Source organism: Elephantulus edwardii, unplaced genomic scaffold (assembly GCF_000299155.1).
Source record: "Elephantulus edwardii isolate Elephantulus edwardi_28Jun2011 unplaced genomic scaffold, EleEdw1.0 scaffold00186, whole genome shotgun sequence".
NCBI classification, from domain to species: Eukaryota; Metazoa; Chordata; class Mammalia; order Macroscelidea; family Macroscelididae; genus Elephantulus; species Elephantulus edwardii.
The window spans coordinates 1,155,585-1,168,990 of NW_006399936.1; the positions used below are offsets into that span (position 1 = coordinate 1,155,585).

Here is a 13,406-nt window from a genome sequence, read left to right on the forward strand (position 1 = left end):
TATGGAGAAGAGTAGTGACTGCCAAAAGAACAAACAGGTATAGCTTGGAAAAAGTGCAGCCAGAGTGCTCCTTGGAGACAAAGATAATGAAGCTTCTTCTTTCATCGGAGAATTGATGCCTTTGAGCTGTGGTGCTGGAGAAGAGTGTTGAGGGTACCATGGACTGCTAGGAAAACAAACAGATTCATCCTGGAGAGGGTTAAACTGAGCGGCTCCTCGGAGGCAAGGATTCTGAGGCTTCATCTAACATACTTTGGACATGTTGTAAGGAGGGACCCACCGGTCCTTGGAGAGACATATCATGCTTGGGAGGGTGGAGGGACAGTGCAGGAGAGGAAGGCCCTCTATGAGGTGGATTGATTCAGTGACTGGGGTAATAGGCATGGGTGTGTAGGAGACAGTGGCACAGGACAGAGCAGAGAGTTTAGGGCTGTTGTCCATAGGGTCGCTATGAGTCGCAAGTGACTCAACGCACATAACAATAACAGCTAGGTGCCGCTGTTTCTTCGAAAGGGGCATCATGCTTGGAAAAATGGAGGATCAATGAAGAAGAGGAAGACCCCCAATGAGATAGATTTGACACAGTAACTTCAGCAATGAGCTCTGGTGTGTCAAAGATGGTACAGGATAAGGTAGGGTTAAGGTTGGCTGTTCAGAGTGTCACTATGAGTTGTACTCAATGTTATGTTGTTGTGTCTAACAACAACAACAACAAAGTAATTAAAAGAAGCTCTGGTGACCTAGTTGTAAGAAGCTACATTACAATCTCAAAAGCACCAGTTGCAGGGGAGCTCTGGTGGCCTAGTGGCAAGGAGATGCAACTACAATCCCAGAGGCGCATGGTTCGAATCCACCAGATGCTCTGCCGGGAAAGGAGGGACAATCTCCTCCTGTATCAGTCAGATCTGATTTGACGTTACACTCACACAAAAATAATAAAGTAAAAAAAAAAAAAAAGCACCAGTTGCTCTTGAGCAAAAGGATGGGCAATCTCCTCCTGTATGATTTATTGCATCAAAAAACCCACTGGAGGGTCAACTATGAGTCAGTTCCAACTATAGCAATGAGAAAGAAGGAGTCTCAATAATTCAGACCTTTACTGTACCTTCAAAAAAAATTTTTTTACTGTAGCTTCTTAAATTACTTTAGCAATTAAACCATCAATTTTCATTCTCTGTGTCCCAAATAAAAAGAGGCCTAAGGGTAAATGGGCATAGATATATAAAGGGACATGTTCTGATACTGAAATGCAGCTAAAGTGTGATGAGTCTTCACATAAAAACTAACAAATAAAATAAAATAAAACCCAATGTTCCGCCTTCAAGGAGCTTTGTACCAACAAGGAGACTTCTATGACTTAATAAACGAGATCACATAAAAGTCAATTCTGGGGAGCTCTGGTGGCCTAGTGGGAAGGAGCTGCAACTACAATCACAGAGGCTCACGGTTCAAATCCACCAGATGCTCTGCCGGGAAAGGAGGGACAATCTCCTCCTGTGCCAGTCAGATCTGATTTGACGGTACACTCACAAAAAAATTTAAAAAAAAAAAAGTCAATTCTGACAGCAGGGACTCCAGTTGGCATCCTGAGAAACTGTCCTGGGTTGATTAGGTCCCCAAAATGCATGCATATAATGTGGAAACTATATATGATCTCCTTTGTTCCTGTTAAACCAAAGAGCTGTAGGAAGATTAAGGGTGGAATGCAACATTCCCTGTTGTTGTTGTTATGTGCTGTTGAGTTGCTTGCTACTCATAGCGACCCTATGTACAACAGCCCTGAAACCTGTTCTATCCTGTGCCAACTTTACTGTCTCTGATCCACCTACCCTCATTAACCCAGTCACTGTATCAAGCCATCTCATCAATGGTTTCCCTCTCTTTTTCCGTCCCTCCACTCTTCCAAGCATGATGTCCCTCTCCAAGGACTGGTCCCTCCTTGCAACATGCCCAGAGTATGTCAGACGGAGACTCAGAACATTCCCTAGTTCCATCACAACCCTAGCTGGAGGTAAAGGGAGTTCCAAGGTGTAACTTGTCATACCTTTTAGCTCACTCTTGCTGTTGTTGACTCATAGCTAACCCTCCAGCACGTTTTCAGAGGCTGTAGATGGAGCATGAGAGGAGACTGCTCATGCTTCTCCCACAGAACATCTGAATTCAAACCAAATGCCTTTAGGATTGCAGCACAGTTTCTTACCCTAGGCCACCAGAACTCCCTTTTTAAAATTTTTAATTTCTACTCGACGGCACATAACAACTAGTTTACTAGTTTACTGTCGCTCTGAGTCGCCTATGACTCCACGGCACTTAACAACAACAACAACAACGACTAGTTTGTTTACAGAATTCAAATACATTGTTTTCAAGAACAAATTCTTTCCATTTCCCTCACCCTCACCCCCAGAGCTCCCTTTTATCTCACTCGAGATTAAAACTGGAGGAAATCGAGCTGAGAAGAGGGACCCTTAGCACCACCAAAAATAATAGCCTGGAACAGAGTGAGTCTTTCTGGACCCAGGTCCCTGCAGAACAAACCTCTCTGACACCAAAAAAGGCCTGAACCTGCAGAGGTCTCCAGGGAATGCTGGGCCCACAGATGCCAAAAGAAACAAGGATGTGGCTCCACAACGAACAGTGAGAGGGACGTCCCTCTGAGCCAGCACCCTGAATTTGGACTTAAAGCACCCCATCAAACTGTAAGAGAACAAATTTCTAAAAGGGGGGTGAGGAAAGAGAATAAATTTCTACAGTTTAAGCCAGCCCCTTGTGGTATTTCTTTTAAAGCAGCGTTAGATAACTAAGACAGGACTTGATACCCATAGTTGTCCAATTGTTGGGACCTGCACAATGTGGAGGCCATAATAGGGTCCATGGGCTGTGAGAGAAGGTGGAAGGAAAAATGATCAAAAAGGACGCAGCAAAGCAGAGCACAGCTTCCAGAACGCACCTACCATATCCTCTGAGTCACTAGTCATTCTGGAGCCAAAATGGAATGAGGAGGTTCTTCTTTGCACAAAATACAAAGTTCTGGGCAGCACCATAATTTTAAATCATATCTTCATAATTTGCTACACATGATACATATGGCAAATGTATTCACATAAGAGGAGAAAGGGAGTGCTGGTGGCCTAACAATAGGGATCTGTGCTGTCAATCCAAAGGCACCTGTTTTGAATCCACCAACTGCTCTGAGGGAGAAAGATGGGCAATCTCCTCCCATATCCTGTGATTTGTATCTCCTGTGATTTACTGCCTCTGAAAACCTGCTGGAGGGCCAGCTATGAGGTGGTTCTGACTTGATGGTACATGACAAGAGCATGAGAAGGGAGGAAAATAGGGTGAAAATCCATCCCATCTGGGGTCTTCCTCTCCTGCTCTGTCCCTCTACTCTTCCATGCATGATGTCCTTCCCCAAGGACTGCTGCCTCCTGGTGAGATGATCAAAGTATATGAGATGGAGCTTCAAAATCCTTGCCACCAAGGAGAAACTTTGTTCCACCGTCTCCAAGACAGGTCTATTTGTTCTCCTGGAGGTCCGTAGTATGTTCAGTACTCTTCTCCAGCATCACAACTCAGAGGCATGAATTCTTCTGTCATCCTTTGTCATTGTCCAGCTCACTGATGCATAATGGCATGTAACTGCAAAGACCATGGCCTGGATCAGGCGTACCTTAGTCTCTAGACTGACACCATTGCTTCTCAGCACTCTGGAAAGGTCCCTGATAGCAAACTTTCCCAGTGCAATTTGTCTTTTGATTTCCTGACTGCTGGCACCAAGATGGTTGATTGTGCAGCCAAGCAAGCCGTAATTGTTAACAATTTTAACCTCTTCTCCATCTATCATGATGCTGCTAATTGGCCCAATGGTGAGAATCTTTGTCTTCTTGATGTTAAAAGACCAAAATTCTGAGTTCAGGATGCAGGATCCAGGGGAGACTTTCTCTCTGTGTTGACTGTGGAGGAAAGTCCTTGTTCCTTGACTGCTGTGTGATCTTCACATGATTTAATATTTATCTTCCCCTGCTGCTACATGCTTCCTTGATTAATTTCTCATCTCTCAAAACACTATTATTAACTCACTAATATGACAAAGAGGATGCTTTCCTAAATGGTATTGTAACCACGGGAATAGAGATTACAATTCACAACACAAACTTAGAAGGAACAGAATTCCTAACAGCCATATTGAGGAGTTTCATCATAAAAATCATGGGTAACCACAGAGCACTTTAAAGCAGAGGCAAACATCTTGCAGTTTTGATTTGCTAGCTGTTAAGGCTACTGCAGCAGTCAAAAAGTGAAATAACATACTGTTAGACCAATCTGCTTCAATTACCTCTTTAAAGTGCAAAAGAGCAAAGATGTCATTGTAAAGATTAAGGTGCATCTGGTCTAAGACTTGGTGTTTTCAATTACTTCGTGTGTATGTGAAAGTTGGGCAATAAATAAGGAAGACAGATGGCAAATTGGTTCCATTTAATTATAGTATTGGTGAAGAGTATTGAAAATGCTATGGATTTCCACAAGAACAAATAAATCATCCATCATCTAGGAAGAACACCCAGAGTGTTGTTCGATGCAAGGATGGTAAGATTTTGTCTCAACTACTTTGGGCATGTTATTCAGAAAGGCCAGTCCTCAGAAAAGGATAACACGCTTGGAAAAGTAGAGGTTCCGCAAAAAAGAAAAATCTATTTGGTGAGATGGGTTGGCATGGTGACAGCAACAATGGCCTTTTTAAGCCCAGCATCGACTGTGAGCTTGGAGCAGGATGGGGCGTGGTTTCCTTTTGCTGTACAGAGTCCCTGTGCGTCAGAGCCTACGCAATGGCATCTAAGAAGAGCAACTCCACAGGCCACTGCTGTGGCTCAGGTAACGCTCAGAAAGAGGGCTTCAGTGAACTGGAAAGTAACCTCGGGCGGCCCTGTCCAACAGGATTTGCGGTGATGATAGGAATACTCGGTACCTGTGCTGTCTCCCACAGCAGCCACTGGCCTTGTGTCACTGTTTACTCCTTGAGAGGTGACCAGTGAGATCTAGGACCTAAAATTTTAACTACATTTCAATTAATTTTTAAAAAGAAAACGCTTTTAATCAGGAAATAAAAGAGCAGGTCCACGAATGTATAACACAGGACTAAGAAGTGTCCAATACATGAGACTCCACTTCCACACTTGACAGGTAATCAGAAGCCCTCAGCATACTTTATAACAAGTATAAAAATTATACATAATTAAACACTATAGTAATTATAATATTTATATAATAATATGTTCTCTTTTTATTGAGCTACTCTGATCGGGTTCCTGTTACTACCACATCCCCCCAAATATGCGTTCTTATCTCTTGTTATTGTGTTTCATCAAATCGATTCTGACTCGTAGCAATGAGTCTGATTAAGACAGAGTAGAGGGGAGCTCTGGTGGCCTAATGGCAAGAAGCTGAACTGCAATCCCAGAGGCTCATGGTTCAAATCCACCAGATGCTCTGCCGGGGAAGGAGGGGCAATCTCCTCCTGTACCAGTCAGATCTGATTTGACGGTACACGCACACACAAATAATAAAGTAAAATTAAAAAAAAAAAGAAGACAGAGTAGAACTCCCCTACAGGGTTTTCTAGGCTACAGTCTTTATAAGAGTAGATTACCAGGATTTTCCCTCCCATAGATTTGAACAATGGATTTGAATGGATTTGTGAATGGATGCGAACTATTGATCTTGCTGTGCACTTAACCACTGAACCACCACAGCCTTATTCTCATCATGTTGCTTGTTGTTATGTGCCATCAAATTGCCTGCATCTCCTAGCATCACTATGTACGGCTCTGAAGCCTGCCCTATCCTGAGCCAGTCTAACTCCACACATCCACCTCCATTGCCCCATTGCCCCTGTCTCTGTCTCAACACACTTCATCCAGGGTCTTCCTCTCCTGCACCATCCCTCCACCCTTCCAAGCATGATGTCCTTCTCCAAAGATTGGTCCCTCCTAGCCACATGCCAAAATTATGTGAGACAGAGCTTCAAAATCCTAGCCTTTAAGGAGAAACTTGGTTTTACTCTCTCCAAGTCAGACTTACTTGTTTTCTTGACAGTCCATGCTATTTTCAAGAGTCTTCTCCAGCACCACAACTCAGAGGCATTCATTCATCTCCTGTCATCCTTAGTCATTATCCAGCTCTCTGATGCCTAGCAAGTAATTGCAAAGACCATGGCCAGGATCAGGCGCATCTGAGTTTCTAGACGGACATCATTGCTTCTCAGTACTCTGGAAAGGACCCTGAGAGCAAATTTACCTAATGCAATTCACCTTTTGATTTCCTGACCGCTGATGCCAAGAATGTTGATTGTGGAGCCAAGCAAGCTATAACTGTACAACCTCAGTCTCTACTCCATCCATCATGGTGCTGCCAACTGGCCCAATGGTGAGAATCTTTGTCTTGATATTGAGCTTCAATATTGAAGACTACAGTCCTTGACCTTCTGCAGCAAGCCAGATGTTTCCAATTCAGAAGACAAACACACCTTTTCATTATATTCGTAATCTACCATGGTGTGAGTACTTAAGATCTCACAATACCCCCCATTCCCTAAGTTAACCAGGAGATCCAGAATTCTGTGTCTTGGATTTCAACATAGAGAGAGAGATCAGCTGGCCCAGTGGACAGAAAGCGATGCTACTAAGCCAAAGGTGGGTGACTTTTAATCCGCGGCCCTCTGGCCTGTCTTTCAAATTTTTTGCTCAGACATTCCACTAGGTTGTATAGCCCTGGTGTACAAGTTGCCGTGCAGCGGTAACTTGTGGTTGCTGTGAGGCTGAACACTGTGACACAGATGTGTCAAATACATTAATGGTTGGTTACCCAATGCAGACAGAGAGTGGGGTGGAGCTCCCCGATTAAAATAAGCTTGGAAGGAGGAGTGGCATCCACTTCCATAATAGCTTGCCTCCAGAAACCCTATGAAACTGGTGAGAGGATGAAAGACCCAAGCGTCGAGGACTCTCCTTCATAGGTCACTATGAGTCGCCTGCGACTCGACGGCACTTAACAACAACAACTTGGATTTCAAAGTCAAGGCCATAGGGTCTTGTTGCCTTCAGCCAGGACTTAAAAGCCTCTCTCATCTTCAGGGGTTAGCCTTGGCTCAGACACACTTTTCCAGTTTGTGCAGAAGCGCCCCGCATCTGCTTTCCTTAGAGGTAGAAGACTTCTCTCCAGCAAGGAGCCAAATCAGATTTCATCCCAGACCATTTCTTCTGTATGCAGAATCACCCTCAAAATGGTCTATCTTCATAGAACTCATCTCTTAAAGTGAATTACACCTGAAAGAAAGCTGCCCATTTGGGACAAGAGTGCTCAGATAGGCCTCAGATGCTGAAAGCTGTATTGAGGGAATAAGTAGGAGATGTAGGTGATGACTTGGTCATCCCCTTGGAAACCAATCAGGAAGGAGATGAAGGGAGTTGGATTTGGTCAACTGGAAAGGAGCGCAGTTACTCTTTCTACCACAAGGGGGAGCTTATGTGCTTGCTCAGCCAAGAGGGTTGTTAGGGGCCACTGGTATACGGCTCCTCTTTTTTTAATTTTATTTTATTTTATTATTTTGTGTGTGTGTGAGTGTACCGTCAAATCAGATCTGACTGGTACAGGAGGAGATTTTCCCTCCTTCCCCAGCAGAGCATCTGGTGGATTCGAACCATGCGCCTCTGGGATTGTAGTTGCAGCTCCTTACCACACTAGTCCACCAGAGCTCCTAGACAGCTCCTCTTAACGACCTTCAGGACGACAGATCTGAACCTCGCCTTGTACTACACCATCTTCAAGGTCTCGGTCACGCTCAAGCCCATTGCTGCAGTCACTGTGTTAATCCATCTCGGTGAGAGTCTCCTTATCTTTCTCTGACTCTCTATATTTTTCCCAGCATGCTTTCTTTTTCCAAGGACTGCTCTGATGAGACAAAGTTTCATCATTCTTGCCTCTAAGGAGCGCTCTGGTTGCACTTGCTCAGCACAGGATTGTTTGTTCTTCTTGTAGTCCACCGTACTTCTAAACTGCGGCTCTCGGGCCTGTCTTTCATTGTTTTTGTTCAGACATTCCTCTGAATGGTCGTATAACCCTGGTGTACAAATCGCTGAACAGCGGTCACTTGTGGTTACTGTGAGGCTGAACACTGTGACACGGATGTGTCAAATGTGTTAATGGTTGGCTACCCAATGCGGGCAAACAGTGGGGTGGAGCTCCCAATTAAAACAAGCTTGGAAGGAGGAGTGGCATCCACTTCCATAATAGCTTGCCTCCAGAAACCTAGGAACCTGGAGAGAGGATGAGAGACACCTAAGCATAGGGTCGCTGTGAGTTGTTTGCGACTCAACGGCACTGAACAACAATGGTCCATGGTGCATGAAAATCAGAAATTCAGTTTCTGGTAAAGTACAGTTAACCCCACCCCACCCATTTGAGTGGTTTTTTAACAAACAACCAACCCCTCACCTGTGGTAAATCCCACCCTGATTGCTCAATTGCCATAAAGTGGAATTCTTCTCTGTAAGAGCACAAGGAGTTTTCCATATTCCTGTATCTGAAGTAACCTATAAGATTCAAATAGGTTTCCAAACTGTTACCTTGAGCTATGGCTAGCCAATTGAAGGTGGACAAATACCCAGACTACTGTGGATGGCCAATCATGGCGTGTACGGTTGGGCAGGGGAGTAGCAGAGGTATAAAAGGAGGGGCAGACATCAATTCAGGGCTCTCGGGTGGATGCTGCTGTGTCAGCACGCAGGAGCCCAGGTTCCAACTCGACATAAACTTTGTTAATTCGGCTAATTGGCTCAGTGATCTTTTTGGGGACTCGCTCCGTTACATTTGGAGGCCCCAGCGAGATCTCCCTAAATTCATCTAAACCCTGATCACCGGCCAACGGAGTAACCGTGACGTCTCTGTAGGATTCTTCCTACCTGGTAAGTCAGGTCTGATAACTGGTTAATCTGTATTCTGTTTGCACCCCGGTTTTGAATTGGACAGTTGGAAGGCAGGACGCTGCATAACTTCCAGTCCAAGACCGCGGCAGTGACGACTGCCAAGGTCCAGGTGACTGAGGAAGTGGGGGCTTGCCTGGATTCAGCTTGTGTGGAAGTCTGGGTTCTCGGGTGGATGCCACTGACACGAGAGAGCCCAGGTTTGTCCCACAAGTTCGGAATTAGCTTGCGCTGGTCTGGTGACCCACAAGTTCGGAATCCCAGGGGAGAGAGGCCCATGCCTCAGACGTTCGGCGGGTGGGAGGTAAGAGAAACCCACCCCTCGAACCAGGTCTGTCAGTCAGGACTCAGGTTCTGCCATGGTTTTTGTCGACAACAGTGTTCGTTTGTCTGCTGCTTGGGAGAGGCTGTTCTTCAGACTCAGGTTTTGTCATGGTCTTTGTTGTCAACAGTGTCTCTTGCTATTTTTGTGAATTTGTGTTTGTCAATGGTCTTTCTGTCGACAGTGTCTTTCTATTTCTGTGGATTTGTGTGGCTCTTTCTCTACTCAGTTCTGGAACAAACAGTGCTAGCGAAACAGGTGCAAGCGAAAAATGGAAGCGGGACAGTCAAGGATGTAAAGACCGTCCCCTTTGGAGTGTTTGGTAACTAACTTTTCAGACTTCCCTTTCAGGGCGGCCGGATACGGCATGCAAGTAGATCCTTCCACTCTAAGGAAGTTCTGTGAACTAGAGTGGCCCACTTTTAATGTCGAGTGGCCCGAGTGGCCGGCAGAGGGGACCCTTGAAATGGGCCCCACAATTGGAGTTTGAGCCATAGCGTATGGCCTCCCGGGATACCCAGATCAAATTCCTTACATAGATGTGGATCTCCTTGTAAATTAGTACAAAGAGTGAATTATGCTATTTTTTAGCTTTAAGGGTCTGATAAAAGTATTAATATTATTACTGACATTATACAGTAGTTAAAAATTGCAGTTATTAAACTATGGCATTTTGGTTGGTATATCATTTTGAGGATAGAGTTGAAAGTTTTGACATGGTATGGAGTTCAAGGGGAAAAGCAGAATAACTGGTAGTAAGTTTTGTGCATTTTTTGTTTAAGAGTTAAAATGAAAGTAATTTTGTCTTGAAATAGAATGGTTATGCCAGAATATGAAAGATAGTAAAAGCTAAATTAAGGATGTATAGTAAGTTGTAAAAGGTTTAGAGGAAAGTGAATTTTAGTGTATGTATTTGGGAATAAGGATGGAGAACTGTGTTAAATCTCAAAAATGTCAAATTCAATGCTATATCAGGAAATGAGGGAGGCTTAATGCAAGCTGAAGGTCACCTTGTGGCACTAAAGCATTCCCTAGGAGTCAACATTGTTCTTGGTTTGTATCAACTGAATCCCTCTCTACTGAGATTAGCATAAAGAAGAACTTGTCCTTTTCTGCGAAAGAGTTCACATTACCCTTTATTTTTGTTTTGTACTTCTTTATGATTTTACTTTGTTTATCTCCCTTGTTATTCTCAGTAAATACTCAGAGAAGCATGGCTTGGGGCCTTTATCATGGGAGCTGTTGGCCCCCTGTTTTTCACACTGACTGTGCTATATCAAAATATTAATTAAATTAAGCCATGTTTAGAACCGACTGAGTTGGACCCCTATATTCCAATTGGAAATAATGATCCTAATTCTAGGGGAGAATTAACTATGGAGACTTATCAGGCTTTGAAGGAAGTTCAGGATTTTATCTCTTCCTGTTCTCTCTTGTATAAATCATAGTAGGAAGTTATTGCTGTGCATTTTAGATACTAGAAGTACTCCTACTGCTGTATTCTGACAGAATGCTCTTTTAAGATAAATTCATTTATCCTGTTCATGTAAAAGGTTTTGCAGACTTGTCCACAGGCTGTATCTCGATTAATAGCACAGTCAGGAAAGACAATATTTTTTATATAAGACCTTATAAAATCATTGTCCGTTATAATGCTTTACTAGTTAATTGGCTATATCAATATTGTTCAGAATGGATAATTGCATTAGCCAATTATCCTGGTTAAGTTACTCATTGTTATCCAAAACATAAATTATTTCCTAAAGTTTTGTTAACAATTTCTGATGTTCTTGTAAAATGTGAATCTTGTCTTCCTTTTCAGTCAGTTCCTCAGTATGAAGTAAATCCTCATGGTTTACTTCCTAATCATATTTGGCGAGTGGATGTTATCCATCCTAGGTCCGCTTAAATGTATAAAAACTGACAATGCCCCTGGATACACAAGCAATAATGTTCATTTTAAATTCCTTAATTTTAAGCCAAGGTGGCCGCTCTGCGGCAGACAGGCAATGGACAAATAAACCTGTCAAGTATGCAGAGGTAAAATGGAAAGATCTAATGAATAACAAATGGATGGGGCCTGATCCAGTTCTGGTCTGGGGTGAAGGTCATGTTTGTGTTTTTCCACAGAATGAACAAGCTCCTTGTTGGCTGCCTGAGCGTCTTGTGCAGCACTGATCTGGTGATGATGGAAGAGACCTATTGGGCATATGTACCAGATCCTCCTCTCCTGCACCTGGCAACATGGAATGAGACTCTCATACCTGTTTATGTTAACAATACTTATGTTTTAGAATATCCCTCTAATAGTCATATAAAATGGGAAGAAAGACCATGCAATTATTCTGGGTATGCTTCAGGATATCCTATCTGTTCTACCAAAAGCATACCAAAAAACGGGTGTTTATTGGTTAATAAGATGCAAAGAGTATCTTCAGACAGTAGAAGCCCATCATGGACTGTACAATTGAATTATTTGGCTTCTGACGAACGAGCTTCTGGATATGGTGCAGGTAGAATTAACACCATCTTTCCAGCAGACACCAACTTTCCCTCATGTTTTGAGAAAGTTCGTCCTGGCATCAGGCAACCACTTTGGAGAAAATGTCATCATAACAGCGCTGTGGCCATTCTCTTGTCTAACATTAGTACTGGTAATGTAATTTTTAAAGGACCAATGGTTGGAATGCTACCTCACTTGGAGACTGGTCACCTCTTCATACATATGGTCCCAGACTTTCTATGAAAGGATTTGTGGGAGGAATGTGGACTATTGATATGAAGAACTTTCAAACTGAATTGTGGAAATTAGTTGCTAGCATGGATTCGATAAATATTTCCTGTATCCCAAAAGATAAATTTAAGGGAGATAATGTCACAAATGCCAAAGTTATGTCTTGTGTACCTGAACCATATGTCTTATTAATTGGTAATAATGTGCTCACTGGTGATTATCCAAAATATAATGTAAGTTGTTCTCATTGTAAAATCTCTAACTGTATTAGCTCTATTACCAAGGATGATTCAGTACTTATTTTGAAGAATCCTCCTTTTGTTATGACACCGGTAAAGTTAGATGATATTTGGTACGATGATAAAAGCTTGCAAATTTTAAAAGAGATATATAAGTTGTCACCTAGAGCCAAAAGAGCTATAGGTCTTGTTATTGTAGGAATTGTTTCTCTTACCTCTATGATTGCTACTGTCTCTACTTCTGCTGTAGCTTTGACTCAAGAAGTTCAAACTGCTAAGTTTGTAAATGGGTTAATGCATAATGTGACAAAAAATTGGGTAGAGCAAGAAAATGTAGATGAAGTTATGGAACAGAAATTAAATGCTTTATATGATACGGTAAATGTATTAGGAAACATGGTGCAACAAAATAGAATGAAAGAAAAGTTAAGATGCCATGCGGAATATGATTCTATTTGTGTTACTAAATTGAAATATAATAGCTCAGATAATGATTGGACAAAAACAGTATCTCATTTAAAAGGAGTTTGGATGTCTAATAATGATTCTCTTGATTTGTATGATTTGCACCAAAGAATTCCATAAATGCAGAATACCCCAGATATAGATATCTCTCCAGCAGAACAAGCTAGTCTAATTTTTAAAAATCTGAAAAAAACTGGTTTCCTTCTGTAACTTCATTTAGAAATCTTCTTTTTACGATTGTTGCTCTTTGTATTGTTATAATAGGTATACTATGGATCCTCCCTTGTGTTGGTCATATATTAGCCAAGCGTTATAAAGAATTGCTGGGTGAAGTACATAAAATTCAACTTAAGGCCCTCCCCAGGCGAATGCAGTATGTGTAGCCAATGATGGGTAAGGAAAGAGACTTGCTAAAGATCCTAAGACAGGGAGTAGCATGAATTGCTATTTATCCCTATGACAGGCAACTTGAGTTTAAGTTCTCTCATCCACCTAAGACAGGCAACATCCTTTATTTTGAAAGGAAACTGTCAGAGGCCTGGCTTACTTGCAAAGTAAGCTTAGCCCTGTACTGTGAAACCAACAAGACTAACTCCATCTTGATTAGAAAATCTGCTTGGCAATGAACAACTCAAGGAAGGAAGATGTTAATAAATAAAAGTGAC

At 42.5% G+C, this 13,406-nt stretch overlaps 1 protein-coding gene across 1 annotated transcript in view; it reads left to right on the plus strand.

The window, feature by feature from the left end:
• Nucleotides 1-13,406, plus strand: part of PRSS36 (protease, serine, 36) — a 49,852-nt gene that overhangs the window by 2,625 nt on the left and 33,821 nt on the right. Inside the window, exon 2 of the mRNA XM_006896598.1 lies at nt 7,785-7,879. Coding sequence (XP_006896660.1) covers nt 7,785-7,879 — 95 coding nt within the window. The remainder of the gene's footprint in view (nt 1-7,784; nt 7,880-13,406) is intronic.